The 18,180-nt window shown below is 42.0% G+C and overlaps 1 protein-coding gene and 1 pseudogene across 1 annotated transcript; both read left to right on the forward strand.

The window, feature by feature from the left end:
* The first annotated feature begins 4,220 nt into the window (after positions 1-4,220).
* LOC119330410 lies at positions 4,221-11,093 on the forward strand (annotated as a pseudogene).
* A 2,491-nt stretch (positions 11,094-13,584) lies between these two features.
* Positions 13,585-16,700, forward strand: LOC119331912 (39S ribosomal protein L47, mitochondrial-like). Its single transcript, XM_037605090.1, has 3 exons — positions 13,585-13,922; positions 14,294-14,451; positions 16,237-16,700. Exons 1-3 carry the CDS (start codon positions 13,748-13,750, stop codon positions 16,342-16,344), a joined length of 441 nt encoding a protein of 146 aa, XP_037460987.1. The 5' UTR covers positions 13,585-13,747; the 3' UTR covers positions 16,345-16,700.
* Positions 16,701-18,180: the final 1,480 nt, after the last annotated feature.

Below are 18,180 nucleotides of genomic sequence, written 5' to 3' on the forward strand. Positions count from 1 at the left end.
TTGTTTACTACGTTGTTTGCTTCTTTCCGGTGATGCTTCTTCGGGTTGGTTCCGATAACGTCGCGTTTGTGAGGATTCGTTCGACTACGTCCATTTGTCTTCTTCATGGACTCGTTCTTCTTCCTTGCTGGATCTCAAGCAAGATGACCATACCCTCGAAATCACTTCTATCTTTGCTTGCTAGTTGCTCGCTCTATTGCTATGCCTATGCTGCGATTCCTACCACTTGCTATATCATGCCTCCCATATTGCCATGTAAAACCTCTAACCCACCTTGTCCTAGCAAACCGTTGTTTGGCTATGTTACCGCTTTGCTCAGCCCCTCTTATAGCGTTGCTAGTTGTAGGTTAAGATGGAGTTTGTTCCATGTTGGAACATGGATATTTTGTTGGGATATCACAATATCTCTTATTTAATTAATGCATCTATATACTTGGTAAAGGATGGAAGGCTCGGCCTTATGCCTGGTGTTTTGTTCCACTCTTGCCGCCCTAGTTTCCATCATACCGGTGTTATGTTCCTTGATTTTGCGTTCCTTACGCGGTTGGGTTATAATGGGAACCCCTTGACAGTTCGCTTTGAATAAAACTCCTCCAGCAAGGCCCAACCTTGGTTTTACCATTTGCACTAACAACCTATCACCTTCCCTTGGGTTCTGCAGACTCAAGGGTCATCTTTATTTTAACCCCCCGGGCCAGTGCTTCTCTAAGTGTTGGTCCGAAATGGGCAGCCTGCGGGGCCACCTCGGGGAAACTTGAGGGTTGGTTTTACTCGTAGGTTGACCTATCTGGTGTTGCCCTGAGAACGAGAAATGTGCAGCTCCTATCAGGATGTCGGTGCATCAGGCGGCTTTGCTGGTCTTGTTTTACCATTGTCGAAATGTCTTGTAACCGGGATTCCGAGCCTGATCGGGTCTTCCTGGGAGAAGGAATATCCTTCGTTGACCGTGAGAGCTTGTGATGGGCTAAGTTGGGACACCCCTGCAGGGTTATGAACTTTTGAAAGTCGTGCCTGCAGTTATGGGCAGATGGGAATTTGTTAATGTCCGGTTGTAGAAAACTTGACACTTAACTTAATTAAAATGCATCAACCGCGTGTGTAGCCGTGATGGTCTCCTTCCGGCGGAGTCCGGGAAGTGAACATGGTGTTGGAGTTATGCTTGAACGTAAGTAGTCTAGGATCACTTCTTGATCATAGATTCTCGAACGTGCTTTGCCTTCTCTTCTCGCTCTCATTTGCGTAAGTTAGCCACCATATATGCTAGTGCTTGCTGCAGCTCCACCTCACTACCTTTTCCTACCCATAAGCTTAAATAGTCTTGATCTCGCGGGTGTGAGATTACTGAGTCCTCGTGACTCACAGATACTTCCAAAACAGTTGCAGGTGCCGATGATACCAGTGTAGGTGACGCAACCGAGCTCAAGGAGGAGCTTGATGAAGATCGTGTTCGTTGTGTTGTTTCGTTTCCAGTTGATCAGTAGTGGAGCCCAGTCAGGGCGATCAGGGATCTTTTGCATTAGGGGTAGTCTTCTTTTATTTTGGTTCCGTAGTCGGACCTTGATTGTATCTGGTTGATGTAATGCTATTCTTATGTATTGTGTGAAGTGGCGATTGTAAGCCAACTCTGTATCTCTCTTTCTTATTCAGTACATGGGGTGTGTAAAGATTACCCCTCTTGCGACATGCCTACAATGCGGTTATGCCTCTAAGTCGTGCTTCGACACGTGGGAGATATAGCCGCATCGTGGGTGTTACACATGGGCCTTTGCACTCGTGGTGGTGGAACCGGTGCACGCCTCCCCTTAAAGCGGTGGTGGATCGACACTAACATTGGGGGAGGGGATCAGAGCGGGGCGGTTGCGGGGGATTCGTCCTTGGAGGTCTGTGGGGAAGTACGGTGTGAAGGATAGAGGGCACCATGGTGAAGTTTAGGTGTGAGTCATCTAGTTTTAAGGAGAGCGCTCCAACAAGAAATGTCCCGCTACGTCAGGAACTGGGCGGGAAGGGGAGAAGGCGATAGGAAGAGAGAAGGGTGCGTCGTGGGGTGGGGTTTTGTGTTGGGCCCGCACGCTGGAGATGACATGGAGGATAGTTCGGACAACCATATTTCTCCATCACATATGGTCTGGGTTTGGGGGAGCTCAAACTGCCTAGATGGTTGAATTTTGGGGAGCCCACTGGACACCCATACATGCCCGGACGTATGAGGGAGAAATGAGCTTCGACCTTAGAGACGACCTTAATGATTCTTAGCCCATAGCAACGGACGGGCATTCTACTAGTAATAGTAGACGCGGTGTTTACCTAGGTTTGGACTCTCTCGAAGAGGTAATACGCTACATCCTGCTTTGTTTGCAGTGATTTGCATGGTGTACAAAGTACAAATGATCTACCGCGAGATTGTATGTGAATGAATCCGTCCTCTACGACCCTAGCACCTCGGTTTATATAGATACCGGTGATGTCTAGGGTTACAAATAAGTCAGTTGTATCTAGGATCAAAGATAATAAAGACTATACCATGTGACACATGTGATAAGCAATCCAAACTACTCCAAAAGATAACGGAGATTATCTCAAAACCTTGGATACACGCCAAGTCTTAAGACCTTGGCCCAACCCAAAGGACCGGTAACCGAAATGCCGAGTACCTCCTGATCCATGACTCCATCAATATGGGGTCTCACGTAGTCAACCAATAGATCTGTTGACTCTTTTTCTTCCAATGTATTTTTGGACAGCTTGAAATTCATTTGGTTGTGGTTGTAAGCTATTTATTGTGATGTAAAAACTATGTGACCTTTTATTTTTTGTATTCATATGCATAGATTGTCTAAATTGTAAAAAATTGGCAAAAACCGACCAAACGGACCAGGTGCATCGACCGATTGGATGCACTACTAGTAGCCATGAAAACACGGACGCATCTAGCGGGCGGCTGGGCGCCCACTAGCGCTTCTGGGCGGCCTGCTTTTTAGAAGACTTTCTGTTCCTTCCTCCCAATTAGGAAACCTGATTCTAAAATTATTGTAATTTAAAAGTGCTAAAAAAGACACTGCTAATTAATCACCCTTATATGGTCTTTTCTCACGTGATGAATGCCCACATGTTGCTGCATTAATGTTTCTCGTGTTTGTCCTTCGTGTATTAATTTTTGGTTTTCAAAATTATAAAAAATATACCTTCTAAACCGCGTTTCGGAATTCAGACCCGTTTTCACCGTTGAAACCTTCGCGACGTGCTCTTCAAAAGTAGATCCCGCATGTGGATATTTCGATAAACTAATCTTCCTGCCAACTAAACATCAATATATGTGCAACTAAAGTACATTGCCGCGCCAACTGAGTATATGTGTGTGCCAATAGTCCTGCCAACTAAACATTAATGTGTGTGCAACTAGACTACATTGCCGCGCCAACTAAGCATATGCGTGTGCCAATAGCCCTGCCAACTAAACATCAATGTATGTGCAACTAGATTACATTACAAGCCAACTGAGCATATGTGTGTGCAACTAGACTACATTACAAGCCAACGAACGAGGGTTGCACATCGACTACTAGGTAGTTGATCGGGACAGTAGACTAGTTACACAACAAAGTTATCGTGGTTGCTAGATTGCAATCTCATAGGAAGTTGAATCATACAGATCCACAAAATAGTTTTGGAAAAAGTTGCACGATTTAGTACTAAAGTTGCACCATATAGCATTAAAGTTGACATCGAAAAAATTTCGTCGAAATATACCCCTGGGGGATCGACTTTCAAAGATCTCGTCGCATGAGTTCCAGCAGTGAAAACGGATCTAAATTTCGACGAGCGGTTTGAAAGATATGACTTTTTAAAATTTAGAACTCCAAAATAAATGCCCAAATGATGCGCGTGCACATGGAAGAATTTGGGTAAAAACACAGACGAGGGCGGACGAGTCGCTCCTACAGCTGAGCTAAATGGACAAAAAAGACCAAATCCGTGTTCGAGATAAAAACTCTGGTTAGAGGAGATAGGAAAGGTTCAGGGGAAGGCTATGATGCGTGAGCAAGGATCCTGTTAGCCACGAGCTTGCCCGGAAGAAAAACAAAAACAAAAACAAAAACAGCAGAGTCGAAACCCTAGGCCCAGCGAGCCGAGCCAGCGAAACCCAGCCGCCGCAACCGCACCTAAACCCTAAGGCCCAGCCCATCCCATCTCCTCCTCCTTTTCTCCCCGCAGCTCGCTCTCCCGCCGTCGCCGCAGTCTTCTTCCTCCAGCACCCCCGCCCCCTCCAAGCCTCCCCAAACCCCGCCCACTTGCCGCCAGCGCCAGGCGCGCGCGCTCGAGGGTGGGCATGGCCGCCAAGGGCGGCGGCGGCGGCGGCGGGGTGGGGACGCTCAAGTCGACCTCCATCAACGGCGTCAAGCTCTACTCCGTCACCGGCAAGAACTACGTCGCCCCATGGGTCCTCGCCAAGAAGAAGCGCTCCCTCCGCAAGGACGCAGGCAAGCCACCGCCCCCGACTTCAGAAATCACCCCCTTGGTCCTTGCTTGCTCCTCTGTCTGTCTGCTTTTTATCGATTCACTCATGGTGCCGTTGCTGCTTGCTTGCTTGATTTCTCTCAGAGTACCAGCGCCGGCTGGAGCTGATCCATGACCTCAGGTTCGAGACCGCCACCACCAGGATCAAGGTCACCCCCGACGGCCAGTACGTCATCGCCTCAGGTATACACGCAACCAAAGCACTCCTTGTTTCCAGTCGGTGTCAATATTGCCGTGATATGAAGAAAAAAAATGCTAAGTAATGTAATTCAGAAGGATGATAAATAGAGTGCCACGTTAGCCTAACAAACGTTGAAGGAATTAGTTTGCCAACTCAACTCAACATAGATTGTGTGAAGGTGTAGTCTTTATGCGGCATGCCTTCAGCACCCAACCCACCATCTGCAATTGAGATTTGGTCCTCTCTTCACCTGGAGGAGTTAGCCCAGCAGAGTGAACCGAGCTTGAAATATAAGACTTGCTGGTGTGGGTCGTGGGTCGGAATAGTTTAATTTGTTTGCTTCTAAGAATGCAAAGCGATTCCAGCTCTGGATAGTCGTGCTAGTCATAAGGTGGTAAGGAAATTATCCATATGTAGTTCACTCTTTGTAACTTATAGCTTTAAAAGTTATCCATATGTAATTCTCATGCCTTGTATTTTCCAGGTATTTACCCCCCACAAATGAAAGTCTTTGAGTTGAAGGAATTGTCAATGAAGTTTGAGAGGCACATGATCTCAGAAATTATTGATTTCGAGGTACTTATAGTTTAATATAGTGAAACATATGTCTTCTCAACTGCTGGGCAGTCTTTTTTAATATTCTATTCTTGAAAACACAGGTCACGCGTTATTTAGCTGCTTTAATGTTTTCGACGTAACAAACTTGATTGTATCTTTCTTTAGGTCCTTGGTGATGACTACTCAAAACTTGCGTTCCTGTGTGCTGATCGTTCTGTATGCTTGCATGCGAAGTATGGAAGCCATTATAGCGTGAGAATTCCAAGGTTAGTTTGTTCTGTCATCTAATATTTCTTTAGTTTTCATTTCATTGCTTTTCTGATATATATAGCTTGTCCTCTTATATATCATTTTTAGTTACAACATATTGTTTGATGTATGCTACTACTAGTACTCCCTCCATTTGTAAGTTTTTGCCTGTTGTCTTTGACTTGAGCTCGTCAAGGTTTATCCACCAATAGTTTTGTAAGTATGTGTTGTTTGGTTTGAACAGAGAAGTTCTGTGTTGGATGATAACAGCCAGTGATACCATGGCGATGAGGAGTTTGTATATAGTCCTTGCTTGTCCTAATATTAAATTTACATACTGATATTATTATCCATATTAACAGAATGGGAAGGGACTTGGCCTATGATTGCTGGTCTTGCGACTTGCTATGTGCTGCTTCGTCATCAGATCTGTATAGAATCAACTTAGAGCAGGTCAGATTTGAGTCCTTGATTATTCATGAATATAGAGTTATTTGGTTATCCGTAGTCTCTCACATAATTTACGTGACACTGCTAGTACACAACTAATATTAAGTAAGTATAAGCAGGTTATTTTGAATATAAAGCCACTGTGCATAGAGCCGCAATGATGCCTTTTCTTGTTATGCTTCCAGTCTTTCTAGAATAAACATGCACACATTTTAAAATTGTAAATTTTGCAGGGAAGGTTCCTCGCATCCCTTTCTTCCCAATCTCCGGCAATAAATGTGGTTACACGGAGGTAGTTCTTTTTTATGGACTCTTGTCTTTGGAGTGAAATTCTTATTGAGTATTGTTAACCTATCATTGTTTTCGGTGGTACTCCCAGTATGATACATGGGCTTGTTGCTTGTGGTGGTGAGGACGGTGCGGTTGAATGCTTTGATATGAGGAGGAAGTCTTCTGTTGGCAGAATTAATACAGCTTCTTCTTCTGAAGATGTTGACCAGGTATCTTATTGTGCCTTATCAGCAACTTGCTAGTAATAATACACTAATACTGCAACTTTTTGACATTGTATTGGTGATTCTTATGCTTCAAAACTGCAGGAGGTCACGTCTTTGCAGTTCGATGAAAATCAAGGGTACCTTCTGGCAGTAGGGAGCAGCATAGGAAAGGTTCGATTCATCATCTGCTATGTTCTTATTATTTGATTTTCACAGCAGGAAACATTTGAAGTTTTTATTATTCCATCTGACATTATCCAGTCAGAACTAACAAGCAGTGATCTCATTGATTTGCAATGCATAGAAAATTTGGCGTTATTTCTATTTCTAGAATGATTCATGTAGTTTTACTTCATTTGTCTTATGTTACTGTGCTAAACATGTAATATTTGTTCAAATTGTGCACTTGCTTCTGATAGCTACTCCCTCCATCTGGAAATACTCGTAGGAGAAATGGATGTATCTAGACGTATTTAGTTCTGGATACATCGATTTTTCCGACAAGTATTTCCGGACGGAGTGAGTACTTGGTATCTTTTATTTCAAAAAATATGATCTGCCATTGATTATCTTACTACGAGTTTAAAGGTAATTGTGGCTTGGTAGCCTCTTTTTTTTCCCATAGTCATGTGATGACTGCTGATTTTGTTGTGTACTCATTGGCTGGATGAAAGGATCATCCTGTCTAACAAACTAATAATGCTGATAATCTAATTTCTAAAAATTACGATATTCAATTTGTTTGCTGCGTTTGGATTTCCTGCAGGTATCTATATATGATATACGCATGTCTTCGCCTCTCCGAGTCAAGGATCACATGTAAGATCTGTATATTTTTATTACGGGAAGAAATTTGTTTGCTTGTTATGCAAGATCAGTTTCAAACATTTTTTTCTTTAGATTCCATTAGGAATGTGTGAATTTATCGGATTGAAGGAAAGAAAACATCCATATCACTACATGTTGGGTTTCTGACGAGATTCCCCTGTGATCCTTCATTCCAAATGGGACCTTATATTTCTAATATCATGTTATCCCGGTCATACAGAACAGTACCACTTGGAGCTGATATAAATACACCTCTATGCCTTCTAAATGTGTATTCTGTGTTCATTGGAATCTTGCAACTCCAGATCAGAATAGGCTTTATACAGAAGGATATCAAGCTCGATTAAATCCTAAATAGCTGATCATTCTTTTGTTAGATATTGTACTCTTCACTAAGCATGTAACAGGTGTTTTTTATTTATTGCAGGTATGGCAGTCCAATTTTGAATATCAAGTGGCACCAGACACTTAATTCTTCGGAACCTAAACTGATAACTGCTGATAAGCATATAGTGAGAGTTTGGGATCCTAATACAGTGAGTTCCATCCTTCTCTGAGTAGTGCTAGACCTCATTTTTTCGTGGGTGGCATTGACTTCTTTGTTAGATGATGATGGCCTCATCTCACTATTTCCTTTTTAGGGAAACAACATGACTAGCATTGAACCTGATAATGGCTCTATCAATGATGTTTGCATCTTCCCGAATAGTGGTTTAATGCTATTAGCCCTGGACAACAGCCAGATACCTGCCCACTTCATTCCTGCACTTGGCCCTGCTCCAAAGTGGTGCTCACATCTTGATAACTTAACTGTGAGTGAATTCTCCCCATTAGTCTTTTGGCTAGTGTAGTAAACCTTGCCTTGACATTTCCTTGTGTCATATATACTCAAACAGGAGGAGATGGAAGAGAAACAAGAAAACACATTATATGATGATTACAAGTTTTTGACTGAAGAAGAGATGGAACGATTGGGCCTCTCTGAGTACAAAAACAGTGATGCTGTCAGAGCACATTTACATGGATACGTGATACGCTACGATCTATATAAGAAGGTACCTTTCTGTTCATATATTCATGGTACTGCAATTTACTTGAACAGTTCAGGTAGGGTTGCTGTCAACTACCCACCTGAATTTCCAACATGAGGACATTTTATTCTGTACACAGTTTGTCTTTGTAAAAATAGTTTCTATATATAAGTCTGACAACATAGTTTAACATAAATGTGGACTTCCTATATCTATTTGTTGTCGGTGGATGGATCGAAGAAAAGAACACTTCATACATGCTATTTACTAGGATCTGTATTTCTCTCCAGCAACGGGCTAAACTTCATATTGCTGATTATGAGACTCTTCAAAATGACATGAAGGCCAAGAAACTAGCAGACCTAAGGAAATCTCGTATAACGGTAATGTTTGCTCATCTGTTCCTTGTATGTATTATATCTGGCATCTGTCAGTGTGTGATCCTTACCATACCTAATGAGTGCCAATATTAATTTACTCGCGCAGCAAGTTGTTAAAATACCAAAGGCTAACCGGCAACTTTTGGACGATATACGGACAGCGGAAGAGGAAATAGATGCTGATGTGGAGAATGCTAGTAAATCAAGCATCAGGAAGAAGAAAATGAAACTAGATATGAAAAAGGCATTGTTGACTGATCTGCGTTTCCAAAAAATGTTTGAAAATAAGGTATGCATTCCAGTTTCCAACTTGATTTTTGAATCAAATTTCTCATACCCAAATTTCTCTTTCAAAACCATGACAGTATCACTTGCTTGTTTTTGGCCAAAATACCATTTTCTTACAAGCGTGTCAAAGAGCCTAATCCCATCAGATCTAGTATGGCTATCTGCAATCTTTGCAAAAAAAGTGTAATTTTGCAGAACAAATTCTTAAACGTGTGGTAGTGTGTATATCTAAAAGAAATTACTCTTTTCTTAGGCAATGTAGATGTCAGATCTTTTGTTGCTACTCCATCCTTTCATGGTACCCTGATAATGTGATGTTTTTGTGGTAGTTCTAAGCCGTGACAAAGTTTTGTCAGGTCAACTCTATTATGCATTTCATGTTTGTACCTTGATGTTTTCCTGATCGTGTACTGTCTTGATGCTTATTCAGCTATGTCACTGTTTCATTTGAAACTGAAAGCTTGTATATCTGTATGCATGCTAGCATTGTTGATAACATAATATCCTTGGATTTGTGTATTCTGTACACAATTGTTCCTCATCCACAGTACTATGTATGAGAAACTGAGTGTAGAAGAGAGGTTCAGCTAAAACCAACACATGGTTTAAGAAAAGAGGCTAAAACCAGTACATTGTCATAACTTTGTTTACAGTGCCCAGTGCTCCACAGCATGAATCATGTCCTGTCTCTGCTTTTTAACTACAAATCACATTTTAAGCTAATTGTTCCTAAATTGGTAATCATGTGTGATTTTCTAATTCATCGATCTTATGTGCAGGATTATGAAATTGATGTAAATTCAAGAGAATATCAAGCAATCCATCCTCAACTGGCTACAAAGGAACCTCATCTAATCGAGGAACATTTCGAGAGTGTTAGTGAAGACGAAGAAGAACAAGATGCTGATTCATCTGATGCGTCAGCGGAGTCTGACAGTGACAATGACACGCATAATTCAAAGCGTATAAGGTGAGATCTCATCTCATTTTGGTTATGGTGAACTGTGTTGTATGTAAGCTTTTTTCTTTTTGCGGAAAGCTTCTGGGAGTGTCAATTTTAGGTTACCTCAGAGTATCCAGAATGTATGTATGAATCCATCCCTACTAAATTGGCTGTACTGTCTGTCATATACTCTTATTTGCTGAATTCTTCTTGCTCACCAGAAACATGCTAATGGCTTTTCATCTTACAGGTTGTATGAAGTGAAGGATGGACGCCATGCCGAGGCATTTTTGAACAGTGTCTCCCTTGGCAATGAGGAAGCTGTGCCCATTGGGGACAGGGTAGCCGCACTCGAAAGGAAACAGAACTCGCGTGCACTTGACAAGGTGAAGTACGGGCCCGGTGGCTCGCGGGAGATCTCCTTCAACCCTAGGAGCTCAAGAAGGCGCACCGAAGAAGACGAGCACAGCGAAGAAGAGCAGAAAGACTACAAGAGGAGAAGCGTGCAGTCCCTGGGGTTGAAGCAGAACAAAGCCGAGTTCTATTTATTCGGCGGACGTGGAGGAAGAGGCGGGGGTGGTCGCGGCAGGGGAGGCGGAGGCGATCGTGGTAGGAGAGGCGGGGGCGGGCGTGGAAGAGGCGGAGGCAGAGGTGGAGGTGGTGGTGATTTTGGAGGCGGGTTTGGGGGCGGAAGTGAATTTGGAGGCAGAGGTGGTGGTAGGGGCGGTGGCAGAGGCAGGGGCAGGGGTATGAGTAGGGGTAGGGGAGGGGGCAGGAGCAGAGGAAGGGGTAGGGACTGAGCGCCCTCTGTTTGCATGACCCACTCGAAGGCCGCTGCGACATTTCGGCTGGCGAAAACACCAAGATGGTGTGAGACGTTGAAATCCCGAGGCGCATCGCTGCGACATTGAACGGCCCTCCTGGCACACACCTTGTAATCCCCTGATCAGTGTAAAACCGTATCCCGCTTTACGTAAGAGTTAGGATAGTGCTTCCAAAAGTTTGGCAGCGAGAAATTTTGACTGATGTTTCATTATATGGTTTAGTAGGAGTTCTGGATGGTTTTTCGATGAGCAGAACCATGGCACAGAATTACCCTGTTCCCTGTCTGGCCTGGTTACATGTTATAACTTCCAAAGAGAGAAGATGGCATGTTGAGTTTTCTGTGATTCTGCTTGTGTTCATTCGTATATGCTGGATGCCTTGCTATGGCCTATAATGCTATGGTTGTTGCACGTTTGAGATGGTGCGGTGTCCCATGGTTCGTGTGTGTTGATTAAGTGTTGGAGATAAAACTATTCTCGTGTTAACCACTAGGGGAAAAAACTTCTGCATCTAAAAATGCATATAATCCTATTTTATTTTAAGAAATACCATGCTTTATTGATCGAAGCTCATAACTAAAGGGATACAAATAAGATTGTGAGGTGAGCCCAACCATACATGGCGCTGCCGATTTAAAGAAAAACATGTGTTTTATTACAAAAATAAAATATAAAAAGACCTAGCAGTGTGCCTGGGCTATCAGCCTTCGGTGTTGCAGACACAGACATTTCCTTCACCAAATCCCTACCAAAATCCGTTTTCTTCGCATCTAAACCCTTCTTCCCAATCCGCAAACCCCACTTCTCAATCCTCAAAGACTATCTGATTGCAAGATATAGCTGCTGAGGGTTTTATCTTCAAATCCTGGCAAAATTCCTTTCACATCTGAATCCTTCGCAAAGGCTATATCTCGCTTACTGCAAGATCCAGCTGCTCATGGTTGTATCTTTGTTTAAGTTTGTATTTAATTTAAATTTATGTTTTTGTTTAATTAATTATTCTCCTTTCCTTTTCTTGTTTTATGTATTTTTATGATTTCTATTTATGTTTACCTTTTTTGCTTTTCCATTTTTATTTTCTATATGTCTTTTAACATTTTTTATTTTTCGTTTCTATATAATTTTACAATTACATGAATATTTTAGTGATAAAACTAATAATAACCTTTCAAATATATAGTACTCCCTCTGTTTCAGAATATAAGCTGTATAGATTTCCGTGCAAGTCAATCATTTGAATGTTTGACCAAGATTATAGAATAAAATAGCAATATCTGCAATACCTAGTAGATAAAATATGAAACTACTTTTTATGATGGATAAAATGATATAAATTTTGTATTGTGAATGTTGATATATTTTTCTAAAAACTCGATCAAACTTGCACTCATTTGACTTTTCAAAAGTATATTGTTGTAAAAAATCGCACACCCCTTGAGCATGACTCAAGACGTCGTCACCCCACAGGTCCACATAATCTATTTCAACACAACACCAGGAGGTCTTCTCCCCTCCCCCCTCTCTCCCTTCGTGTGCGTGTTAGTGTGTTTGTTTCATAATTGCAATAAAATGACAACACATTAAGGACTAAAGTGATAGCCCAATTCCAACATATTATCCACAATATTCTCATGATATGCAAAAGTTGAAAAGCTTATGAAAACAAATAAATAATTGATTGGTTGCAAATTACAGTTTGCTCCTACATTAAAAGAACCAACTAACTATGCATGATCATGTTTCTCCAACAAAAGATTAGGTAAACGCTGGTGTTCGGTTCTACGAAAATGGTAAAAAATAATCATTAAAGTACTTTAAAATTGTAAAAAGGAAAAATTAAAACACATGTGCTTTGATACTTTGATTTACCGGAAAATCATGCATTTTACGACAACGGAAGAACCAACCGCTCTAGAATAGATGCATAATTGAGGAACTTCCTGGCGTAACACCCCCGGGTAAGACCAGATGAATGTCTCGAGATTGAGTCAATCTTGTCATGTTTAGAATATTAATTATAATCTCTAGATCCTTTAATTAATTGTTTGTACAATAAAACAACAGCTACACTTGGGTCCCATGATCTTGAATATAGTAGTTTGTGTTGGGAGACGATCGATAATCTTCTCCTTTCCAGATGTATGCATTCCAACCAGCTATTGCTAAAAAATGTACTCCCTCCGTCAATACAAAATTAGTACAGAGCTGAGTCACTTATTTTGGGACGGAGGAAGTATATTCCAAATGATAAATTCCTATGACTAATTCTAGCACAACGCATGAAGCAAACGTCAAAAGGAGGAATAATCATGTAGAGGGGCGAGACGTGGGGACTTATTCGGAGCACGACCACACGGTCGAGAGGGTAAGGGCAATAATTCCCATAAATTTGCTCTCCTATATCTCAAAACGAGGATTCCCTTGAGAAGATTCTAAGATTTCTTCAACTCGAGAAGCTTTCAGGCCCGACGAGATGGGCATGGTGTGGTCCCGTCTTCAAATCATCCCTTAGCTCGCAAAACGATCTTATATTACCGGACAGAGGGAGTATAACATATCATATTTTGGTCTTATACTACCTCCGTTTTTAAATATATATAAGTCTTTTTTAAAGATTTCAATATAAACTATATATAGACATATTTTAAATTGCGGATTCATTCATTTTGCTCCGTATGCAGTCCCTTGTTGAAATCTCTAATATATTTAGTTCACAGCAACAACGAACAACAAGAAAAATCACTGCGAATCTCAGTCTGAATCTACTGTATGAATTACGAACTGACCCCTGTACAAGTTATCACCTTATTTTATTAGGCCCGGCCCAGTTAGCCTGTTGGCGGGCGACGAACCCTCTCCTCCTTCCCATTCCCTTCCCCAGTCACCCTGTCCGCTCGCCGCCGCCGCCGCCGCCGCCCGACTCACCGAAGAATATACCAGCGCGCGCGCGCGTGCTCTCTCCTCCCCCGTATCCGCCCGATCCCTCGATCCGGCCCCGCCGCGATGCTCTCCCTGTCCAGGACGCTCGCGAGGCGGCTCTTCTCCACCGCCGCCGCGCCCGAGGGCGCCGCCGCCGCCGCCGCCTCGACGCCGCTGGCGAGGAAGGCGCAGAACCCCCTCGAGGAGTTCTTCGAGGTCGAGCGGAGCACCCAGGACGACCAGCCCGCGCCCCACTACGGTACGTGTGCCCCTCCCTCCCTCCCGCTCGCCCCCAACTCACTTTTCCACCCCAGTGTTGTAGTGTAGACGGAATGGGCAGAGACTCTAGTTTGTTTGCTTAGTGGGTACCCACTCTGTAACGCCAATCAGTACCGGAGTTTGATGCTCATGTATCTCTTCTCACGTGGCGTTGCGGCCGCGGTCTGCGCGGTGGCCATATAGAGCGCCGGAAACGACGGCTCTTTTATTTTTGAAAGGAGGTGTGATGTTTTCTTTTTTCTTTTATTTTTGAAAGGAGGTGTGATGTTTTCTGCTTTGAGCAAATGAATTTACGCGTCATTCTTGTCAAGAAAGCTTATGGGTGTCCCCTTTTGTTTCATTAATTGGCAGGTCGTGGCTGGAAGGCTTCTGAACTGCGCCTCAAGTCTTGGGATGACCTTCATAAGCTGTGGTATGTCCTTCTAAAGGAAAAGAACATGCTCATGTCTCAACGCCAGATGCTGGCTTCAGAGAGCATGCGTTTCCCAAATCCGGAGCGCATTTCCAAGGTATATCTGCTGCCACAACCTAACACCATTCCTCAAGCAGTTAACTGCTTATTACTGCATATTTTGGTTCTCTGTCAACATAACCATGTCCACCTGCAACAATTTGTGATTTAATCAACTAATTTTATCATACTTTTTGTAAGATGTTTTCTCACCCCATGTGTGGATGGCAAACTATATATGCCCACTGCCAAATAAAACTGGTGTATTTCTGAACCTCTGACATCTCTATTTAATCAAATATTTTACATACTTGCACATTTTCTGCTAGTTAATAGAACTGCAGTTGGCTCTAGTTTCATGATGAATTAAAAGTCACATTGGCTGTTCTACTGGCCCTGTCAAGTTGTTCCATGGAGTGACCTAAATAAGTTGTGCTATATTCTCGATTCTTCATGAACTTTACTGTCCTTGAATATCATTGGTTCTGATAACCAAACCTTGTCATCAAAGATACTGTCTAGTGCGCAGAAACAATGGGCTTTGTGATAAACTAAACTACCGAATTGCTATTTTTGCGGCTAATAGAATATTTTTATTTCACCTGTTTTGTAAATTATGCTGCACGTGCATACTGGAAAACAAATCAGTTTTGCAGAATTGGAGAAAATTTAATGAAATCACGGGTGTCTTGGTCATAGTGCTGAACATTGGTACTGCATATTTTGGTTCTCAGTCTACATAACCATGTCCATGTGCAACGAATTTTGATTTAATCAAATAATTGTAACATACTTTTTGTTTTGCTCATTCCACCTGTGGATGGCAAGCTATGCCCACTGCAAGTCAAATTGTTGTATTTCGGAACCCCTGCTATCTCTATCTAATCACATATTTATGATACTTGCACATTTTTTGCTAGTTAATAGAATTACAATTTGGTGGCTCTAGTTTCATGATGGATTAAAAGTCAGATATACCATTGGTTATTCTACAGGTCCTGTTAAGTTACTCCATTGCGGTCTTTTTGAGTCTTCATTTAACTTTATTGTCTTGAATATCCTTGGTTCAGACAACCAAACTGTGTAACCAAAGAAGCCGTGTAGTCTGCACCTAGTGTTTTTTGCTCCCAAATATTGGCCTTCGTGATAAATTGAAGCACAGAAGTACCTCTTTTGCATCAGTGAAATAATAAGGTGCATGGACATGCTGAAAAACAATTTGTTTTTGCAGAATTTTTAGGGAAAATTTATGAAACCATGGTGTCGTGGGGACGGCAACTACTTTTTTTTTTCTTCAAAATGATAATTCATTGGTAGTATTCAAAACGTTGGTGCAGCCTGGTCACTTGTTAATGTTATTTTGCGTTGAGCACTGGGTGCTTACTTTTCAAGACATAATGGGGGAAGAGTTAGTCAACTACATCTTGTTGATGATCTTTTCAATCTGGGTCTATGACCTGCTTTATAGGCTAGCATTTCCTCCATGTGGTTCTTGTCAAGTGTCGACGTGACCCGTTCTTTCTTGTCATGAGCATATTTTTTTGTTCAAGACATCTTTTCTGTTAGGACTCTGTTTAGCGCTGGGTACATGATTTTCAGGAAATAGTGAGTAAACAGTTAGTCAACAGTATGTTGTTGGTGATCTTTTCAGTATGGAGATATGACCTGCTTTCATATGGTACCGCGGCCCCCATTTGATTCTTGCCAAGAGTCAACAACAGGACTTGAAAGTTACTTACCAGCGCGCACATGAGTGTCGTCTTATTTCCAATTCATCTTTTCTGTTCCTTAGGCGGCAGAACCTGACTCGCCCCGCTATTGTTTGTTTGTTTGTTTGTTTCAGGTGAAGAGATCGATGTGCCGGATCAAGCACGTGCTGACGGAGCGGGCCATTGCGGACCCCGACCCGAGGAGGACTGCGGAGATGAAGCGGATGATCAACGCCATGTGACCGACCCACGCTGCGCCACGCTACTACTGTCCGTAAGCAGCAGCCGTAGCAGAATTAGCATCTATCTAGTGGAAAGAACGAATTTGCTCGCTTTCCCTTCTTGTGTTGTATGCCTCCCCCCGTGAGATGCATAAGACCAGCAATCCTTGAGAATCGCCCCCGACAGTTCCCCAGATGAACGTCAATGGACTTGTGTTGGAATAATCGCAACCGTCCTTTTTCTTTTTGTGTGTGTGTGTGTGTGTGTGGCGAAGTACCATCCGGCTGTTTGTTTGCACAATGTGTTATGGATGTCCATTGGTTTCATTTCTGGCTCTGCGTAGCCAGAGCTTCATTTTCAGTCGGCCATTCATTCATTTAGTCGTGCAATGTTTTTTTTTTATCATGTGAATGCAGGACAGGAAATGTGTCCTTGTGTCCTTGTGTCTTGTAAACAATACGTACATGAGCAATCCTTCCGGCACCAGCCGCACGGGCATATCTCCATCACTATCACGCACTACAAAAATACAAATCCCCAGCCACCATTCTCCCTGGAACGCTCCATCAACATTTGTTTTTAATTGATCGCCATCTGGTTTAAGTTAACCCGCCGACTCACCCGATGATTGGAAAGGGGCCTCACTTCTGCAAATTCTGCAGCGAATGCAGCGCCCACGACCTCGCTTGAGCAGCACTTGTCAGTATTGGGCAAATCGTCAACATTTTTCAATTTCATGGACACTTCTACGAATTTTTGACATTTTCTAAAATCAAGAGCATTTTTTGAATTCATGAACATTTTATACTATTTGCATTTTTTAAACAATTTTCTTGATTTGGCGAACAATTCTAGAATGGACGAACATTGTTTTGGAAATTGGTGGAACAATTTTTGAAATTTATGAACATTTTTTTGATTTAACGAACATTTTTTAATTTCATGATCATTTTTTGAATCAGCGAATATTTACGAATGAGTACACTATTTTGTAAGTCACGAACAATTTTTGAATTTTTAGGATATTCTTCTGTTCATGAACATTCTTTGAATTGGCAACATTTTGTTCAATTTCATTAAAATTTCTTTAATACATGAATTTTATAAAACCCATGAACATTTTCGGATTTCCCAAAAAATTGTTTTCAAAATTTCGAACATTTTTTGAATAAGCAACGTTTTTACATAAAACACGAACATTTTGTGAATCAACAAACATTGTATGGTTTATTAAATATTTTATTCAAAATTCTCATTTTTTTAATTTTTAAAAATTTTAAAGTCCAAAATTATTTAAAGTATAAAAATAAAAAAGTAAAATTTTAAAAACAGGCCGCATGGACATGTGCCGGCCCAAATGGGTGCGCTGCGTCTTCTCCTAGTGCGCAGGCGCAGTATAGGAGGTCCCTACTGCATGGGCCGACCCGGGCGAGGGATTCCCTTTGTGAGGCGTTTTTTTATCACTTATAGGTGGCGTTGGTGGGTAATATTTTACAATTTTGGGGGCCATTTCCATGACGTATTTCAAGAAGCAATAGCCCCTTTATTATTAATTAGGTATAGATAATGGGGCCAGTCCATGCTCCATCGTATACCTGCTCGTGATGTGGCCGACAGCACCGGGGGTCACTGCCGCGTCTGTCCTCTGATGATGCACGTATCTTGAGGAACACTCCTAAGTATCAAGCGTGAGGTTCCCATGAATTACTCCTTCCGTAATATAAGATGTTATCTCATTCAATATGTGAGTATATTGGATGTAGTAACGTCTTATATTATGGGACAGAGGGAGTAGTTACTAGTTAGTAGTGGTGCCACTTTGTTGTCTTAACTTAGTAGAAGTAGTATGTTGTTTC

The sequence above is a fragment of the Triticum dicoccoides genome, chromosome 7A, assembly GCF_002162155.2.
Source record: "Triticum dicoccoides isolate Atlit2015 ecotype Zavitan chromosome 7A, WEW_v2.0, whole genome shotgun sequence".
NCBI lineage: Eukaryota > Viridiplantae > Streptophyta > Magnoliopsida > Poales > Poaceae > Triticum > Triticum dicoccoides.